Below are 19,097 nucleotides of genomic sequence, written 5' to 3' on the forward strand. Positions count from 1 at the left end.
AAAAATAATTATAGGAAACTTCATATATAATGTGTAAATTTTAATACATTTCCCCAAAAACAAATAATATTGGGTAAGTTCTTATATATTCTTGGCATATTGGTATATAACCTCCCGAATTACCAATTATTTCCCGAGTTACCAATAATATCCCGAGTTATCAATAATTTCTCAAGTTTCCAATAATTTCTCGAGTTACCAATAATTTCCAGAATGACCAATAGTTTCCAGAAATACTAATAATTTCCAGAATTACCAATAATTTCCAGAATAACAAATTATTTCCCAAATTACAATAATTTCCTGAATTACAACCATTTTCTGATTTACCAAAAATTTCCCGAATTACCAATAATTCTACAATGCCAATTGAACTAATTTAATAATATTTCAATTTATCCAAATTATGCCTAAATGATTAATTTAACCATAATTATATTCGATTAATCCAATTATATAAGAACTTACCCAATATTATTTGATTTTGTGGAAATGTATTAAAATTTACACATTATATATGAAGTTTCCTATAATTTTTTTATAACAATAACAATTTACGGAATTTATCGCACCAAAAGTTACATTGATATTTTGAAAAACGGCATGTTTCTCTCAAAAGAAATAGGACTAATTTACTCGGTCAGAAATAGAAAATTTAGAAAGTGTTGACGAATAATAACGAAACTTCTCAGACATGCGCCATTTTGCAAAATGGCTTCGGAATTCTTTCAAAATAGAAAGGACTTATTTATTCGATCATTTTATGAAACAGAAAAATTTTGATTTATCGTCGAATAATTACGGAACTTATATAACCGTGAGACATTTTTGCATCCGCCATTTTTCAAAATGGCCTCGAATTTTTTTTAAAATTAATAGGATTAATTATCTTTAATAGGTAATGTAAAGTAGAAAATTTCAAGTAATTGTACAAATAATTTCGGCAGTTATCGCATTATGATATCTGCCATTTTGTAAAATGGCGTCAGATTTCTATCACAGTGTAGCTTTTCCCTTTAACGGGTTTCATGTTACATCTAGGTCTAACAATCCCCCAACTTTGAACAAAATCGGTGAGAACCACCTCGGGTCGTCTCCTCGTCAGTGAAAAGCACATAAAAGACAAAGCTACTTTCATGATCCAAACTAGAATTCTTTCAAATGATAGAGAATTACTAGACGAGCTAGTACAAGTTTTCCAAGCAATGGAAGGGGCTAAAAATCTAACCGATGATGATTTGGATTGACTAATAGCAAATTGGGTAAGGTGTTTTTTTGACGAAACTTTAAGAAAAAAGGTTATGGCTAAAACCGACTGTGCGAGTGCAGCGCTAGGTTCGACCAAAAATGCTGTTCTAACTGAAAGGGAAGTAACCCAAAAAGAAAACAATGCTATCCATCACATTGGCGGGTATATTATAAGAAAGATATCGAAGCGTTACGAAAAAGCAATATTTAGTTTTTTTTTCGAAAATTGTATTCAAAAACAAAATGTGACAGAAAATTTTGCAAATTGGACGGAATCAATAAGCACGGGTGGATTAGTCTGCTTAACCAATACAGCATTCAATTTTTTCAAGAAATTAGACATGATAGCAAAACCATATTTTGAATCTATTATATATCTGGCAAATGAAAAGAGAGCCAAAGTTAAAGAAAGAATAATGGAAAGTGATATCAACGATGATTTTGACGAGCTTTGGGGACCGATTGACTTAACACATAGGGACAGAGCCAAAGCTATTTTATACGATACATACATAAAATGTAAGGGAAAGCTCTTCGAAATTTTGTCAAAATTAAAATGTGTGAAGCACAGAAAGCTTCGTTAGCGAAGAAAAAGGGGCTACGAAGAACCATGAAAGAATATACCAGCGCAAGTTCTGTTAAGAATTTGATTGAAATAAAATAAAATTAAACCTAAAATAAAATTAAATTAAACCTAAAATAAAATTAAATTAAACCTAAAATAAAATTAAATTAAACCTAAAATAAAATTAAATTAAACCTAAAATAAATATAAAACTGTGTAAAACTATTTGAATCTTAAAATTGTGTAAATATAAAAATATATCTGTTAATTCCGAAAAACGTTTCCTGTATACTCCTTTGTATATAATTTCGTTCTCGATCTTTGTAAAAACCTCGATTGTAAAAGGAAAGACATAGTGATGAGCGGGGAAAACCCGCGCGTCACTGGAAAATTTCCTTTCCTTTCAATACTGCACCACTATATTTCGAAACAATTTCGCCCCCTTGTAACAACTGAGGAACGAAGAATTCGGACCTCCATCGGGTACTTTTTTCAATTGGCGTCCAAAGGAAAGGAGCCAAATATTTAGTCGCTAAAAATAAAATTTAAAAAAAAAACCAAACTCATGACTTTTTCTTGTAAGGTTACAATAACTCACAGTTCGCGAATAGAAATTGAATTCGTAGCTTTAACTTAACCTCAATAAATTCAAATATTAGTTTAGCGATTTTTCAGTCGGTCGACTTAATTTAAAAAACTAAAAACAAACCGCTCTCCCATCAAACCCCAATCGAGCTACTCCGCGATATGGTGCCGAAACCCGGGAATGGACTATTAAACAACGAAATTGGATTGTGAAATAGTGAGTAAAATCAAAATCAAGAATTAAACTCGGAGCCATAATTCACGGTTCTAAAGAAACATTAACTTTAGAAATTAAAAGTTAAAAGACGCGGACTTACAAATCGGTAGTTCGCGAAAAAACTAAACTAACCTAACCGAGTTAAAATCTTTAAGTGTTTAACTTCAAAACAAAAAACTTAAACAATGGCAGAAGCCATAGAAAAGGCTAGAAAGGACAAACTTTCGAGATTAATAACTTTAAGAGGTTGCGTTAGAAGGAACGTTACCAATACAGCGGGTCAACTACAAACGCTGCTGAATAATCCAACCTCAACTAAAGAAGAAGTAGAAGACAAAATGGCGCTGATATTAAGGAAAAAAGAAGACCTCAACGCCATGGATGATAAAGTCATCGACTTATCAGTAGACGGGCCGGACTTAGAAGCAGACGCCGAAAAAATATGCGAGTACCAGGAACTTATCGAAAGCATCAAAATCGCCCTACGGAGGAGGTTCCCAGACGCCAACAAGTCATCGTCTGGAGCCGCACAGCAAGCGCCGCCGCGCATCATCCAAGTCGAGCGGGAGGAGATTAGACTGCCGCCTCTACCTATACAGAAATTCAACGGGAACTTCACCGAATGGGATAGCTTCTGGAGTCGTTTCAAGTCAGGAGTGGACGAAAAGAAAAAATTATCAAAGGTTGAGAAATTTGATTATTTAATGTCATACTTAGAAGGTGAGGCAAAAATGACTCTTAAAGGTATGAAGGCATCTGATGCAAATTATGATCTAGCTATTAAAATATTAACTGAAAATTATGATAAACCTAAATTAGCAATTAACGATCTAAGTAAAAATTTAATGAAACTTAATCCTGTGCATGAATCTCATGATGTTAAGACCTTACGAGAAATGTATGACACAATTCAGGTTAATTTGCGTCAATTAGAGGGATTGGGGGTAGACATTACTATGAGTGGTACATTTCTTTGTCCCAAATTGTTTAAATGCCTGCCGCCTGATATCCGTTTAGAATACAGTAGACTGCGTAGAAAAGACGCGGACGACAATCTTAAGGCTTTGGTAGATTTTATTCGTGAAGAAGTTGGATGCCGCGAAACTAGTGTTTTACTCGGAGGTGGTTCTAATTCGCGCGATCGTTCGCAGTCGTCGTACTCGAACAATCGACCACGATCAAGTTACTCCGGTAATAACCAACGGTCACACTTCACGCCTTAAAATGAGAAATAAAATAACTACGAAATTAAATCCGCCAGCGCACTAGCTACTGCCGTAAACTCAAAACCAAACGTTTACTGCATATTTTGCGAAAAAGAGAATCATTCCTCGTGGAAATGTAGCCATCATACCATCGCCGAGAAAAAGAAAATCATTGACGACTCGGGTCCTGTACCATTTGCTTACGACTAAGTCATAAGGCAGAGCACTGCCAATCTCAAAACAAAACGTGCCGTTTGTGCGACCGAAACCACAACGTCACCGTGTGCGAAAAGAACGAGACAAATCGCGCGTCTCGAGAAGAAAACAAACCGTCAACGGAGCAAAATCGAGCCTCCGCGGATAACAACAAACTCAACGTTACTCCTGTCACTCAAGGAAAAACAGTCCTTCTCCAAACTGCAAAAATAAACATCAGCAACCCAGAAGAACTACGGAAGACTCAACCAATCAGATGTCTTATGGACAACGCCGCGCTAGCCAGCTTCATTGGCGAAGAAGTAGCCAGAAAACTCAAGCTACCGGTCGTCGGTAAAGTCACCGTGGAAATAGGAGAATTCGGAAACCAACATCCGAGGACAGTAACCCGCAAACAAGTCAAGGTCATTCTTCAAAACCGAGAATACCCCAAAAAAGAACTGGAAATAATCGCAATCGAAGTCCCGTACGTCTGCCAAGCAATCACAAGCATACATAGCAAGAAAATCGAAAGCTATTTCAGAACTATGGGATATCAATTTGCAGATCCAGCTAGCACAGACTGCGTCAACAGCGACGACATAGACTTACTACTAGGCGCCGACTACTACTTCGACGCAGTCACCAGAAAAACCGATCGATTCGCCGAGAAACTAGTGGCAGTTGAAACTATCTTTGGCTGGGCCATTCAGGGACCAGTAGAAAACGACCAGATCCTGACTAAAAATAAAAGTACTAAACATCAGGCTTCAAAACCTCGAGCTAAACAAAACACTTCAAACATTTTGGGACCTGGAGTCAATTGGCATACTTCAGAATCAGGAGAAAACGCCCATGGACGACGAAGTTATGGACACCTTCAGGGCCGAAACTACGTTTGAGAACGGTCGTTACGTTGTCAAGCCACCTTGGAAAACGTCGAAAGAAACATTGCCAGACAACCTAACCATCGCAACCAAAAGAATGAATGGACTGAATAAGAGGTTCATTCAAGACTTGCTTTGGGAATTGCTGAAAAGGCCCCTGATGGAGTCGCAGTTACGGCGGGAACTTATTTTTTACCGCATCAGCCGGTCAGAAGGGAAGCCAGCACTACCACGAAGCTACGCGTGGTCTTCGACGCCTCGTCACACATTCGAGGCGGACCTTCCCTAAACGACTGTCTGCTGAGTGGACCAAACCTAAACCCCAACCTTCTCCAGTTACTACTTCGATTTCGCAGTCACTAAATCGCATTGATTGCGGACATCGAAAAGGCTTTTCTTCAGGTTGCGTTAGCGCCAAAAGAAAGAGTCTCCGTCAAGTTTCTGTGGACTAAGGAAGAAAACGGTACGATCTCCGAAAACGAATACGAGATTCTCCAGATGGCTAGAGTTCCTTTTGGGGTAACCTGTTCGCCTTTCCTTCTTGGCGCAACCATAAAAATCCATGCAGAAAAATACACTGAAATCGATCCTGAAGCCGCCAAAGCAATCCAAGAAAGTATTTACGTTGACGACCTTTTGGATGGAAAAGACGAAATCGATGACGCAAGCCAACTAGCCACCGACGTCACTAGAATACTGAGTGAGGCCGGAATGAAAATCAGAAAATGGTCTACAAATTCCCAAGAGCTGCGTCAAATCTGGAGTGACAAAAGCAAGTACTCCGAAAATGAAATTGAAATCGACTTCCAACCGGAAGTGAAAACACAAAAGGTCCTCGGTCTCTTGTGGGACCCCGCATCAGACAATTTCTCATTTGACCTTTCGTCTCCCCACGAAGTTCTACGAAACTCTAAAAACACAAAACGTTACGTCCAAAGCGCGGTCGCCCAAATCTACGACCCTGTAGGAATTTTGAGCCCATATACAATTCGGGCCAAGATGCTCCTCCGACAAGTATGGAAGCTAGAGCTAGGATGGGACGAGGAACTTCCAGAGGTCAAATCCAACGAATTCAAAAAATGGTGTAAGGAAATGCCAAACCTCAAAAAGGTTAAATTACCAAGGCATTACTTCAGCCAAGAAAACGATGTCGCCGAGTATGGAATTCATTGCTTCTGCGATGCGTCAACAAAGGCGTATGCAGCGGTAGTCTACCTTCGATACACCACCTCAACTGGAAAAACAGGAGTTACGATGGTCGCTTCAAAGGCCAGAGTTGTACCCTTAAAAAACACGCCCACACTCCCACAACTGGAGCTGATGGGATGTCTTATAGGGTCGCGCCTCGTAAAAAAGTTAAAAGAAGTTTTACCATCGAAGGACACGACCACAACAATGTGGACCGATTCGAGTATCGCACTCCATTGGATAAAAAAGTCACCGCAAACTTGGAAGGTTTTTATCCAAAACCGAGTTTCTGAAATTCAGAAAAACACAAACCAAACTGACTGGTACCACTGCTCTGGAGAAAACAATCCGGCAGACTTCCCGTCTAGGGGAATGCCAGTAGAAAAAATGACTTCTAGCCGACTTTGGAAGGAAGGCCGTCACTGGCTGAAACTGGACAAATTAGAGTGGCCCGAAGACAAGATTAAAGGACTACCAATTCCAGAGGAAGTCGAAGAAGCAAGACGTAAAACCGTGGTTGCAGTCAGAATTGAAGACAGCCCTGGATTGAGTAAATTCCTCACACTTGAAAATTACAGCGCATTAGAAAGGGTTCTACGAGTCACAGCTTACATTCAAAGATTCCTCGACTTCGCTAGGAAAATTGATAGACGAAAGGGACCAATCACTGCCATGGAAATGAATTCGGCTGAAATGTATCCAGTCCAAAGACTTTGGAGGAGAAATCGCATCTCTGAAGAAAAACGAACCAATAAAGAGTACATCGAAAATCGTCAGTTTCAAACCCTTCTTGGACGAGGATGGGCTTCTTCGCGTGGGAGGAAGATTAACAGAGTCTAATATGACATATGCGCAAGAACATCCTATACTATTGGAAAAACAACAACGCCTTTCTGAAATGATTATGACGAGAAGCCACAAACAAGTCATCCACGGCGGGATACAAAGTACAGTCACTCAGACCCGAGAACGCTACTGGGTGCTGTCAGCGAGACAATTAGCCAGAACCGTCATAAACAAATGTTTAATATGTCGTTTATATAAATCCAAACAAGGCGAGGTGGAAACCGCTCCTCTGCCGAAGGAACGAATTAATCAAGCAGAACCATACGAAATTGTGGGCATTGATTTCGCTGGCCCAATCATGGTCAAGGTCGCTAACATCACGCAAAAGGCATACATATGCCTTTTTACATGCGCCGTAACCCGCGCTATGCATCTGGAGATGGTACCTACACTATCAACCTACGAGTTCTTACTCGCGTTAACAAGGATGATATCGTTGTTTGGAATTCCACAAATCGTGTACACAGACAACGCCCAAACCTTTCATCGCGCAAACAAAGACTTAAAAATCATTTGGATTAAAATCAATAACGACGAAGTGAAAGAGTACTTCGGAAGGAAAGGTATCACTTGGCGTTTCATCGTGGAACGCGCCGCCTGGCATGGGGGCTGGTGGGAGCGACTAGTCAGGTCTACGAAAACCACTCTCAAGAAAATCTTAGCCCGCGCCATCCTCACACCGTCGGAAATGCAAACCGCGCTCGCTGAAACGGAAGCGATAGTGAACTCTCGACCAATCACGTACGTGTTCAATGACGTAAACGAACCCTCGCCATTGACCCCTTCGCAGTTTTTCATAAACAAACGTGTAACCTGCCTACCTCCACTTCAACTTAAGGAGGGATAAATCCCCAAAACGCGTCAGGACTTTACCAATCGCATGAAGTATCGAGCCGCAATAATAAATCGATTGTGGACTCGCTGGAAAGACGAGTACATAAAAGAACTTGGCTCGGCGCACAAAATAGCACTCGCTAACAAAGAAACGACCATTCAGACGAGCATTCAGATCGGAGATGTAATGCTGATTCACGAAAACAAGGTGCCAAAACAATTTTGGAAATTAGGAGTTGTCACTGAAATTCACATAGAACGTGACAAAAAATATCGTAGTTGCATTCTTCGTACCGCGAACGGAAACCATATCAGGCGGTCATTGCAATCACTTTGTCCCCTAGAAATCACTTAAGCCAATTATCGAAATTAAAATTGTCGGTAATAACACGCTTTGCATGTATTACCTGGGCGGGAGTGTTAAGAATTTGATTGAAATAAAATAAAATTAAACCTAAAATAAAATAAAATTAAACCTAAAATAAAATAAAATTAAACCTAAAATAAAATAAAATTAAACCTAAAATAAAATAAAATTAAACCTAAAATAAAATAAAATTAAACCTAAAATAAATATAAAATTGTGTAAAACTATTTGAATCTTAAAATTGTGTAAATTTAAAAATATATCTGTTAATTCCGAAAAACGTTTCCTGTATACTCCTTTGTAAATAATTTCGTTCTCGATCTTTGTAAAAACCTCGATTGTAAAAGGAAAGACATAGTGATGAGCGGGGAAAACCCGCGCGTCACTGGAAAATTTCCTTTCCTTTCAATACTGCACCACTATATTTCGAAACAATTTCGCCCCCTTGTAACAACGGAGGAACGAAGAATTCGGACCTCCATCGGGTACTTTTTTCAATTGGCGTCCAAAGGAAAGGAGCCAAATATTTAGTCGCTAAAAATAAAACTTAAAAAAAAAACCCAAACTCATGACTTTTTCTTGTAAGGTTACAATAACTCACAGTTCGCGAATAGAAATTGAATTCGTAGCTTTAACTTAACCTCAATAAATTCAAATATTAGTTAAGCGATTTTTCAGTCGGTCGACTTAATTTAAAAAACTAAAAACAAACCGCGCTCTCCCATCAAACCCCAATCGAGCTACTCCGCAATAAGTTCCTCCTATTAAAAACCTAAATCTAAGAGCTTAAATTTTGTGATAAACTAAAGACAAATGTTCCTATTTTGAAAGTTCATAATATTGAGAGTTTAAATTTGCGACCTTATTTCCTAAACCAAGTAACTATGTAGACAAATACATGGTTTCGGAAATAGGGTAGCAAATACCTTTAACTAATATAGCAGTAAATATTATAAAATACACCTAAAATGTTTTAAGGGCTTTTGCAATATTTAAATAGGTTAACTGACGTAATTTTGTGATACTAAGAAGCCAACATTATGACAGGTTTTTATTAAATAAAAATAAAATGCATTAAAATCAAAGTATTTATTTTCCTACAAATTTTTGCCTTTTTTAAATTTTGTTGTGTTACCAAATTTGGTCTTATTTATAAGAGGACGCATGAGTTTAAACTTTCTTTCACTAAATCCAAAATTTAATAAATCTGGATTTCATTGCAACCTGCTGAGCGACGGTGTTTGCCAAAATGCCTTTCTAATGGGTCCTGATTAAATTTATCCGTTAAGACAAATGGGGCTCCTTTCGATAACAAAAATTGTACAGCTCCTATCACAGAAAAAACTAAAAAGATAATGGTAATATAAATACTAGTTCAAATGTCTCTTGTTGATATTATATTATATACCTGTTATGTGTAGTCGTTCTAAGGTTGTACGGCTCAGCTACATTTTTGCAATACCTTCCACTGGAACATCTTGGCTTTCAGCCTCTTCTTTCCATTCTTTAAGATAGTTAATGAAATCTTCTTCCAGCCACTGTAAATATAAAATCTGAATTAAAATTATGTATATAGCGATAAATATATCTATATCGATAAATAAGCATATCTATATCGATAAATAATCATATTTATATCGATAAATAAGCATATTTATATCGATAAATAAACATATTTATATCGATAAATAAGCATATTTATATCGATAAATATTGATAAATATATATAGATATATCAATATCAGCATATAAATACCTTGAATCTTTCATCTGTTTCCGTGCTAAAAGCATTCAAATTTGGATTTTTCTTCAATCTTCCATGGCACAAATTTCTCGTGTTCATAATATCAAAAAATTTATTAAAGAGTTTTATAAATTTAACAATTTCCGCAGCTTCTTCACCAACCAATTTTTCCACAGCCGCTGCTACTGCCGCACTCAAAATCTGTGTTGCCAGTTTCACTCTCATTGTACTAAAGCTGTTAAGATTTATACACTGAGAGAAAAAACTGTAGAGTTTACAGAAATATTTTACAGCACCCGTTCTGTATTTTTTTTTAATACAGTACTGTACTGTTTAAATTACTATATTTAAGAAATATTAACAGTATAAAGTACAGGATGTTTTTAGGTATTTAAAATGCAGAAGATTCATGTAGTATTTATCTTTGAATAGTAATATATACATACATTCTCAATATATATTACAATTTGTTTTACAGTATAAATTACAGGATGTTTTTAGGTATTTAAAATATAGGGGTTTCATGTAGTATTTATCATTGAACTGTAATATATACATACATTTTCAGTACATATTACTATCTGTTTATAGTAAAAATTAGAGGCTTGTTTCATATATTTGTAATAAAGGACAGTCATGTAGTTTCTATGGTAGAAATGTTATATATGTACATATTTGTTCAATACATATTACTATGTATTTACAGTAAAAAATTAAGACGTTTTAAGGCATTTAATTAACAGGTAGTCCCTGGAGTTATTTTGGTCGAAGTTGAATTGCTACCAAACAGTAATTATCCATAAAAATTCATTATTTGTTGTAAATCAACTAATATGAAGAAAATATTTTTAGTGACATCTCGTAAAAGCACCAATAGAGTCATATTTTTAATTACCCATCAAATGAAAACAAATTAATGTTTATACATTTAAATGCAAATTCATAGCGTTAGTGTTTGTGGTTTGAACTAAGTTTAATACGTGTCTGGATTCCGAGCCAATGAGTTGCATTACTATGTTGAGCACGTGTTTATGTCTCTTGCTTTGGACTCTAGTTCTGCTGGAGCTTATTGGTATATATTTAGCAAATTTGTTGAATATTTTTTTACGATTAAAGTACCTTATTGGTTAAAAATTAATTACGGAAATGTTTAGTGTACATAAACCTATTTTAAAAAAGGGTAGTAAGAACAAATAAAATATTTCCTGGCTATACTCACGCAGTTTTTAAATGTAAATTCTATAAAATTTACAGGCGTGTTGGAAATTTTAATTATTATTTCAGTTGTATACAATACAATGATTCTGGTTGAAAATTTTACTATGAGCTATTTGTATAAATTACAGGAATCTCAAGTAAAAGATATTTACGAAACTTTCTGTAAAAAAATACAGAACATTCCTGGCTACTGTGCGTTCAGGATTTCCATGTAATTTCTACGCAATATTTTTCTTTGGTCTATGGTCAATTTAGGACACAATCTTAAATGGGTACACGAGTCCTTTTGGAACATCTCCACTACATGAGACCATAATATATGTTTCCCATTTTTTCTTAACAAACGTGTATTATTGAAAGCGCTGTGGTAAAAACAATTTCTCACAGTTTTGATTAGAGGGGGGGATCGGATAAATAGAAAATATCACGAGGATCACTTCTGGGAGCGTAAGGATTCCTAGCTTTATACGCGACACCCTTTTCTGTATCCATAGCAGTACTCATTCTTAAAAATTTTTGGTTGATATGGACGATTGTCAATATTTTAAAGCCACTATTTTCACAAGTTTCAATGGCTTCTTGCATAATAGAGTACAACTCTTCGGCTTTCATTTCATGACATGGAAAGTAGGACAAAACAGGCTTGAAATTTGTAGTAAGACCTCTGACCATAATAGCCATCACGTGACTTGCCACTGGGAGATCAGCTGATGGTTCTCCAGTCTTTTTGATCTCCTCTGATTTTAGCTTATCACCTGCTTGATTTAGATGAGTAAATCCAACTATTTCACCCGTATTGGCTTTATAGACCAGATCTTCTTTGATCTTCATTTCATCAACTATGAGAGAAAAATATTTTTGGTGCTCATCCACATTTTTAGGTCAATTTTTTCTTTCATTTGTTGAATTCCTTCATCGGAAAACCCACTTTTAGTAGTTAGTATTGAGGTATATGTATATAAAGTTCTGGGAGCTGGTAGTGGAATCAATTCTCTGAACGCTTTATAGGCCGATGCTGATTTGATTTTAACGTAAGAACACCATTTTATTACGGCAGGATGCCACTTACGTGGTCTGTTCTGGTTTGTTTTCATTAATTCCATTTGCTGCTTCATTAAAATTTTCAAAAAATTAACTTTGGTGCAGAATGGTTCATCATCACGTATCCCTAAGAACATATCTTGCGCAATTTGAGCACCTACTCTGTCTATTGTTACCACTGATGAGACTCGAACAATTTGGCGAATATAAGGCATTATTATAAAGGTTCAGAAAGGCACATTTTAGGGTAGATTTTGAATAATCTAAAAACCTTTTCTCAGAGTTTCCAATACATAGTTTGTAGGTATCCAAAATTTTTAAGAAGTTTACTAGTTTGGTCAAGCTATTAATAAGTGGGAACTTATCTGTAAGTTCTTTCTGATAATCACTTTCAATAACTGTAGCAAAGATTTTCAATTCAAATTTGAAGGATTTGTTGATTTCAATGCAAAGCCCAGCTTGGTTAAGTTCACCAGTGTTAGTTATTACTACTCCTTGAAAATTTGGCTTTTGCGAAAGGTCAAAAATAACTCGCGCTTCTCCTCCTATTGAAATTTTAAAAATTAAAAAAAAGAGATCTTCCACTGAGGAAAATATTCGCTCCGGCTGATTACGTGAACAATTTGTGTGTAGTGATTCTTCACAAACCATATCAAGATATATTGGCTCATCCATAAGTACATCAGAAATAGATTTACTACCCGTTATCTCGTAATTTAAGCATGGATTAATCAAACGGAGGGATTGTTTCCAGGCGCTTCTCTCCATTAGAAACCCGGGTCAGGCCGTTGTTAAATACCTTTCCCTTTTTTGCCCAACCTACGACCTAAACCAACCGAGTCAAAACGGAAAGAATACTGCTGCCCTCTTTCGGCGATTTACATAAATATTTCTATACAAGCTCAGATGTTTGTCGAATTTGTCGCCTTCATAGTCTTCTTTTTAAAGGCTTCTCTAGAGGTTTAAGTGTTGGGATTAAATTTAATACTTCAATAGTTTAATTATGAGAAAAAAATTGTGCGTTTATCCTTCTTGCAAAAGTGACTCGCGATATTATCATAAAAGTAACATGAAAGATATTTTCTTTATACCTTTCCCCAAGGCTAAGAAAAATTTCATTAAATGCCAGAAATGGATTCTTTGGTTAAACAGAAGTGATTACCCATTAAGTAGAGTGAACGATAATACTTACTTATGTTCAAAACATTTTGTTAGGGGTAAAGGGCCTACAGAACAATTTCCTGACCCAATACATAATCAATTGGCGAGTGTAATTATAGACATTTATTGCAATTAATTGTGTTTGGAAATTGATAACTAACAATTTGGTTTTTTAGGAGTATGTATCTATATTGAAACGAGGCATTGTGTTAGGAGAGCATCCTTCAGCTGATGATGCAGCTTTGGAAACACAAAGTAAAGAGGTAAATTCTGAAATGGATCAAGATAATTCAAGACCTGTTGACAACCCATCAGTTTCAACGGCAAACGGTGATATATTGAACTCTATAAATTCTACAAACGTTTACAGTCAAGACATTCAAGAGGCATTAGAAAATCCTTCAGTTAACCCCGAAGCTTCAATGGAAACCCAAAATGAAGAAGAAAGTTCAGAAATGGAAGTCTCGGACCAAGATCACGGTTTTCTTTTAAAAATATTGGAAGAAGAAGTAATTTCAGAACATGATAAACATACTAACGATTTTTCTCGGCTTTTCCTGCGAACGCAACTGAAAATGTTGAAAGAGAAGAATAAGAACAGACGTAGATGGCATCCGCTCGTAATACAATGGTGCTTATTTATGTACGCTAGAGCCCAAGTCTATATAAAGCACTTAATGAATCTGGGGTTCTAATTCTGCCATCAAAAAGACAAAGTACTCTAGCACGTAACGCTGATACCACTGGCTCAAGCGCCGGTTTTCATGACGACGTATTTGCTTAAATGAAAAAAGATTTTAAGAACTCCAAAAAATTTGACCACGAAGACTACTTTGTAATAGTTGCAGATGAAATTAAGATTGAAGAAGACATAGTGTTCAGGGTTGAAACTGGCGACGTGATTGGGTATACGCATTTAAGTGACACAGAACCAAAGTTATCGGAATTGCAATTGGAAATCTATAAAGACAAACCTTTAGCTACTCACGTACTTCAATTTAAGCTAAGAGGCGTTACAAATGGGTTTCAACATCCCTTTGCACATTTCGCTACCCACTCTTTAAAAGCAGAAACTTTGGACGCATTACTATGGGAAGCAATACATAAATTGGAGCTTTCTGGTTTTAAAATTTTGGGAGTTGTTGGTGACGGAGCTGCAGTAAACCGCAAGTGTTTTGACATAAACTGTAAAGAACATTCTTTCAAAAGTAAAAATCCATTCGATTCAAACCGAGATTTATTTTTCATCTGTGATGTGCCCCATTTGATAAAAACGGTACGTAATTGCCTTGAAAGAAGCAGAGAGGTCGGTGGCTCACGATTAATGCAAGTAACGGAGAAATATTAACTTGGATCATTCTTCAAGACTTATTCAAGAAAGAAATGAATGAGCCAGGAAATTTGAGAAAACTGCACAAACTCACAACCGATCATTTGACTGTCGAAAATCGCATGAAAGTTAAGTTCGCCACCCAGATACTAAGTCAGTCTGTAGCGAACGCTTTAAAAACAGAATATGGAGAGGGACACAAGGAACTGGTTAAATTTGTTGAAATCCTCAACAAATGGTTCGATCTCATGAATGTTGGGCATTTGTATGAAGGTGTCCGTTCACGAAACCCAAATCTTAATCCATATACAAGCAAAAATGATCCGAGGCTTCATGTAGGTTTTTATTATTGCAATATTGCAGTGAACCTATTAAAATAATATTTTCTACTAATTTTTTACAGTGGCTGAAGTATGAGTTTCTTGGGTACCTTGATTCATGGGAAAACTACGTAAACAACTTGGATTTCAAAACGGAACAGAAAAAATAAGATGTTACTCAGTAGAGAAACGCTTTCGGGTTTACGACAAACTAGTATGTCATTGTCGTTTGAAATTACCTTTTTATTATGTAACATACCATTTTTCTTTAAGTAGCTAACGCCATGCTGGAAATAATACCATTTTTACTCGATAAGAGAGCCAAATTTGTTTTGACTGCCCTATTTAATCAGGACCCAGTTGAGCAACTATTTAGCAAACACAGACAAGCATGCCTAGCGGGTACAAGCCCAACTGTTTGTCAGTTTTCACGTAACACCTTGAGGTTAAAACTCTCTAAGAAGGAAATGACAAGGTGAAATCAGTCGGAGCAAATACCGAAACAACAAACATACAAAGGTAAATATACCTTTATTTAAAATACTGAACATTTACCATAAACTTTTCCAAAAATATCACAAAGGTTTCTATGGAAATATCACAATTTAATTTTGCACTTATTTGGTTTTTTATCTCAGCTTGCGCTTTAACGCGGGTACTTTCTTTAGTATTGCTTTTCGTTTCCATTCTCTTTTTTCTGACTTGTAATTTCATATTATTTCTAACTTTTTTCGTATGCCCATTACCAACTGTATTGACACACGTAGTTATTATAATTTTTAAAATTTCGGCACCTTTCTCTTCACTAACTTCAGCTTGTTGACAAATATTTGACCAAATCTGTTTTAACGTAACATCTTCTTGGATGGAGGCCAAAGTTTTAATTTTCCTTTGGACAATGTAGCTGTCGTTATAATACCTCGAAATGTGCCCGAAAATGTTTTCAAAAAATTCAAACGCTTCTTTAGTGGCATATTTAAGGCCACTTCTACTTTGCTTGTCTACCCAGTCTCTACATTTTCCTGATCTAATTATCTTAAATTTTTCCCGATTTTACGGCGTTCAACTGATTTTGATGGTTTTAACAACTTGGTAATTACCGTCCCGCTCACATAATACAAAATATCACAGTTTTCTTTGACTGGTTTTTTTAATTGTACTCCGGCTGTTTGTTCTTTCTTGGCATGAAGAAACAAACTATTGTATAGTGGCAATAGGAAGTGTTTTACTCCCTTTTCTTTTTCAGCATCGCCTAATTCCAACTGCAATGATATTAAGGAAATGTTATTTCAATAATCGAATAGAAATTTCTTTTGGCATTACCTCATTGGTTGTATCAGTTTGAACAAGCTCAATTAAATTTGATAAAAATATTCCCTTGTGTTTTCCATAAAGGTTATCTTCCCTTGTGTTGGTAAAGATATCTTTATAAATTTATCTCAGGCCTATGTATATAGATGATTCACATTCCAAACTATTTACCCAAGACCAAATTTTAGTGATATCATCACCATCGTTTAAATTTTTAAGTTTCTCGAATGATTCAATAGAATCGTTCCACGCCGGAGCAAATATTGTGTCATAGGATGCCACTGTAATTTTTTATAATAATATTTGAAGCCATATTTAATAGTAGGTCAGTTAGGTCTTAAGGTTTTTTTAATGTAAACATACCTGATACTAGTTGTTTCTTCAATGGCTCCTTTTTCTTAGATACATGTTCATTGAGGACTTCAATTATTTCAGCTTTTGTGATTAACCCAGAATGAATTGTAGGGCCTAATCAAATTGTTTTTTTAATAATTACGAATTTTTTTATAAATCAATTTTTAAATTAAAATTACTATTTAATATATCCTCGAATACATGAATTGTTGATGTAGAACATGTAGGTTCGTCTGTTTCATTTTCGCTTTCAATATCTTTAACCAAATCATCCCAATCCAAGTTACGGAAATCATCACCTTCAATAAATTAGTTATTTATTTTATATTAACAATATTACAAACTAAGCCTTGGATAAAGCAGTATATTTACCGTTATCAGAATCACTATCCTCATTCCTACCCTTTTTTTCTGAGGGGAGCGCGATAATATCAGGGAGTAAGGACAGAGGGAGGTTTCCTCTTATGTTAAACAAACGCTCCTCTTCCTTGCAATGGGGGAAGAATAGAGGGGTATTTACTAGTTCAAATCCAGCTACCGCGTATGCTCGAAAAATTTAATTTCCGTGGATTTTGGTTTACTGTTTTCTGCTACGCAGCTACTGTTAAGTTCGTTAAATCTAAGGCCCGAGTATTGCTGCACGTTATTCCCGAAATCAACATGAAAAATTGTTGTTATATCGCTTGTAGAAATGATTCGAGATCTTCTCACAAAAAATATATGAAAGGAATAACCTTTACTCCCTGGTACGTATTTCCAGCTTACTCCCTGGTATTTCCCGAAGAGAGATTTTTAAATTTGGCGCATGCGCGCAAAGGAAACTTGACCTACTTAACTTCACTCCCCAATGCTCACCCCATTTCAAGGGAGAGGGTATAAGCCGCCTATTTCCTCGACTACTCCCTCTGTCCTTACTCCCTGATAATATTGTCTCAAAAGTAGCCGCCGAAACATTCATTGCGAAAAATTCAATTAAACTAATCTAAATCCATTAATCTGTGATTCGCGACCTACCTAACATTTGCCAAAATTTTGAAGCAGCCGTTTCCTCTTTTTTTTTTGACTCGGTTGGCGTATTTCGGAAAATCGTCGCTAGAGCGCGCATTTAACAATCGTTGGACGCAAAATCACTACTGGAAACCATCCCTCCATTTGATTAATCCATGATTTAAGGTTGGCTGAAGAACCGTCTCATCTTGAAGGATTTTAATGTCACCGTTGGATTTATTTTGTACACATGTTACTTGGTCATCTTTTCTGGATTTTTCTTTAGGATCCTAATAGTAATATTTAACCAAAATTAACCTTACGACAATTAGATTAAATTTGAGGCAATAAACTTACAATCATATATTTTGTAGGGTGATACTCCATAGGATCAGGGAAATCATTTGTGGGTCCTTTATTACCCACAAAATGTTCAGAGCATATAAAATAATGACTTTTAATACGATCAAGGGTAAAAAATCTGGTCTACCACAGGCCCTAATCCAACGTTTACATTTTTTGAGCTGAGATTTCGGCTTTGGGAAAGGGAAAATACATATTCCTTCCATATATTCCTTGCCATATGACAGTCTACAGTTTCGACAGTCTTTGTAATAACAAGTTTTATTTTTAGGCATTTTTAAATAACGAATTTAACAGTTAAATAATAACCAAAACACGACGCTTAAGCCTTGCATAAAAACAATATTTTTACCAGCGTTTTCTAGACAGCTGACAGAGCGGAAGCTACTCTTGGAAATAACGTAACTGTGACGCGCATGCGTGTCATTTGCGTGATACCCAAAACACCAGATCGTCTCTCTTCAGTTTATCTCTCAATGTAAGAGAGAAACCGGGCTAGCTTTATAAAGCGTATAGACCACTTCCGCAATACGTCCTCCCAGGTTCAGTGGCCCCTTTCAGTGCGTGCCCCCACTTTCGGGGGAGACCCTTTGCCCAGCAATGGACGGTTAAGATTTCTGGCGCCGATTCCCGCGCCCTTTTAGTTTCCTAAATGGACGTTTGGAGGGGGACCAATATCCTGAACACAGGTTGAAACATTCCAAGGAACTCCTCGAAATTTCTATGACGTAGATGGGATAAGTGGTCCATCGTCGGATTTTGCATTACCTCCTACGCGGAAGAGTGGATAAATTCTTTTCCACTAGTAATGGTCCATTTTTGTGAATGATCCAGTTTTAACTACTGCCCTTTAGCGCGGAATATCGTAGTAGTTCCTCCCGAATAAATCCAGTGTTATTGTTTAATTTTAGCGTCGTCATGTTTTTTTTAATCTAGATTTTAATAGTCGCGTACAGCCCAATTTAATTTTAATTTACTTTAGTTTAATTCTTATCTCCCCAAACCCTCGGTTATTTTTCAGTCGGTAACTGGTCGGGTTCTTAGCTCTAACACACTGCAAAAAAAGATTGCCGCGCATTCTGTGGGTGTCAAAAAAGTGGATTTCTTCGTACATCAATGTGTGGAAAATGT

At 36.3% G+C, this 19,097-nt stretch overlaps 2 protein-coding genes across 2 annotated transcripts; both read left to right on the top strand.

Moving 5' to 3' along the window:
• The first annotated feature begins 5,400 nt into the window (after nt 1-5,400).
• LOC149946555 (uncharacterized) lies at nt 5,401-6,930 on the top strand. Its single transcript, XM_090170814.1, has one exon. It carries the CDS (start codon nt 5,401-5,403, stop codon nt 6,928-6,930), a length of 1,530 nt encoding a protein of 509 aa, XP_090026940.1.
• Nucleotide 6,931: 1 nt separating this feature from the next.
• Nucleotides 6,932-7,783, top strand: LOC149946556 (uncharacterized). The gene has a single exon (XM_090170815.1). The coding sequence runs from the start codon at nt 6,932-6,934 to the stop codon at nt 7,781-7,783; it is 852 nt and encodes a 283-aa protein (XP_090026941.1).
• The last annotated feature ends 11,314 nt before the right edge of the window (nt 7,784-19,097 follow it).

This window comes from Leiobunum rupestre, chromosome 4 (assembly GCF_980474605.1).
Source record: "Leiobunum rupestre chromosome 4, qqLeiRupe1.1.hap1, whole genome shotgun sequence".
In the NCBI taxonomy this organism is placed as follows: Eukaryota; Metazoa; Arthropoda; class Arachnida; order Opiliones; family Sclerosomatidae; genus Leiobunum; species Leiobunum rupestre.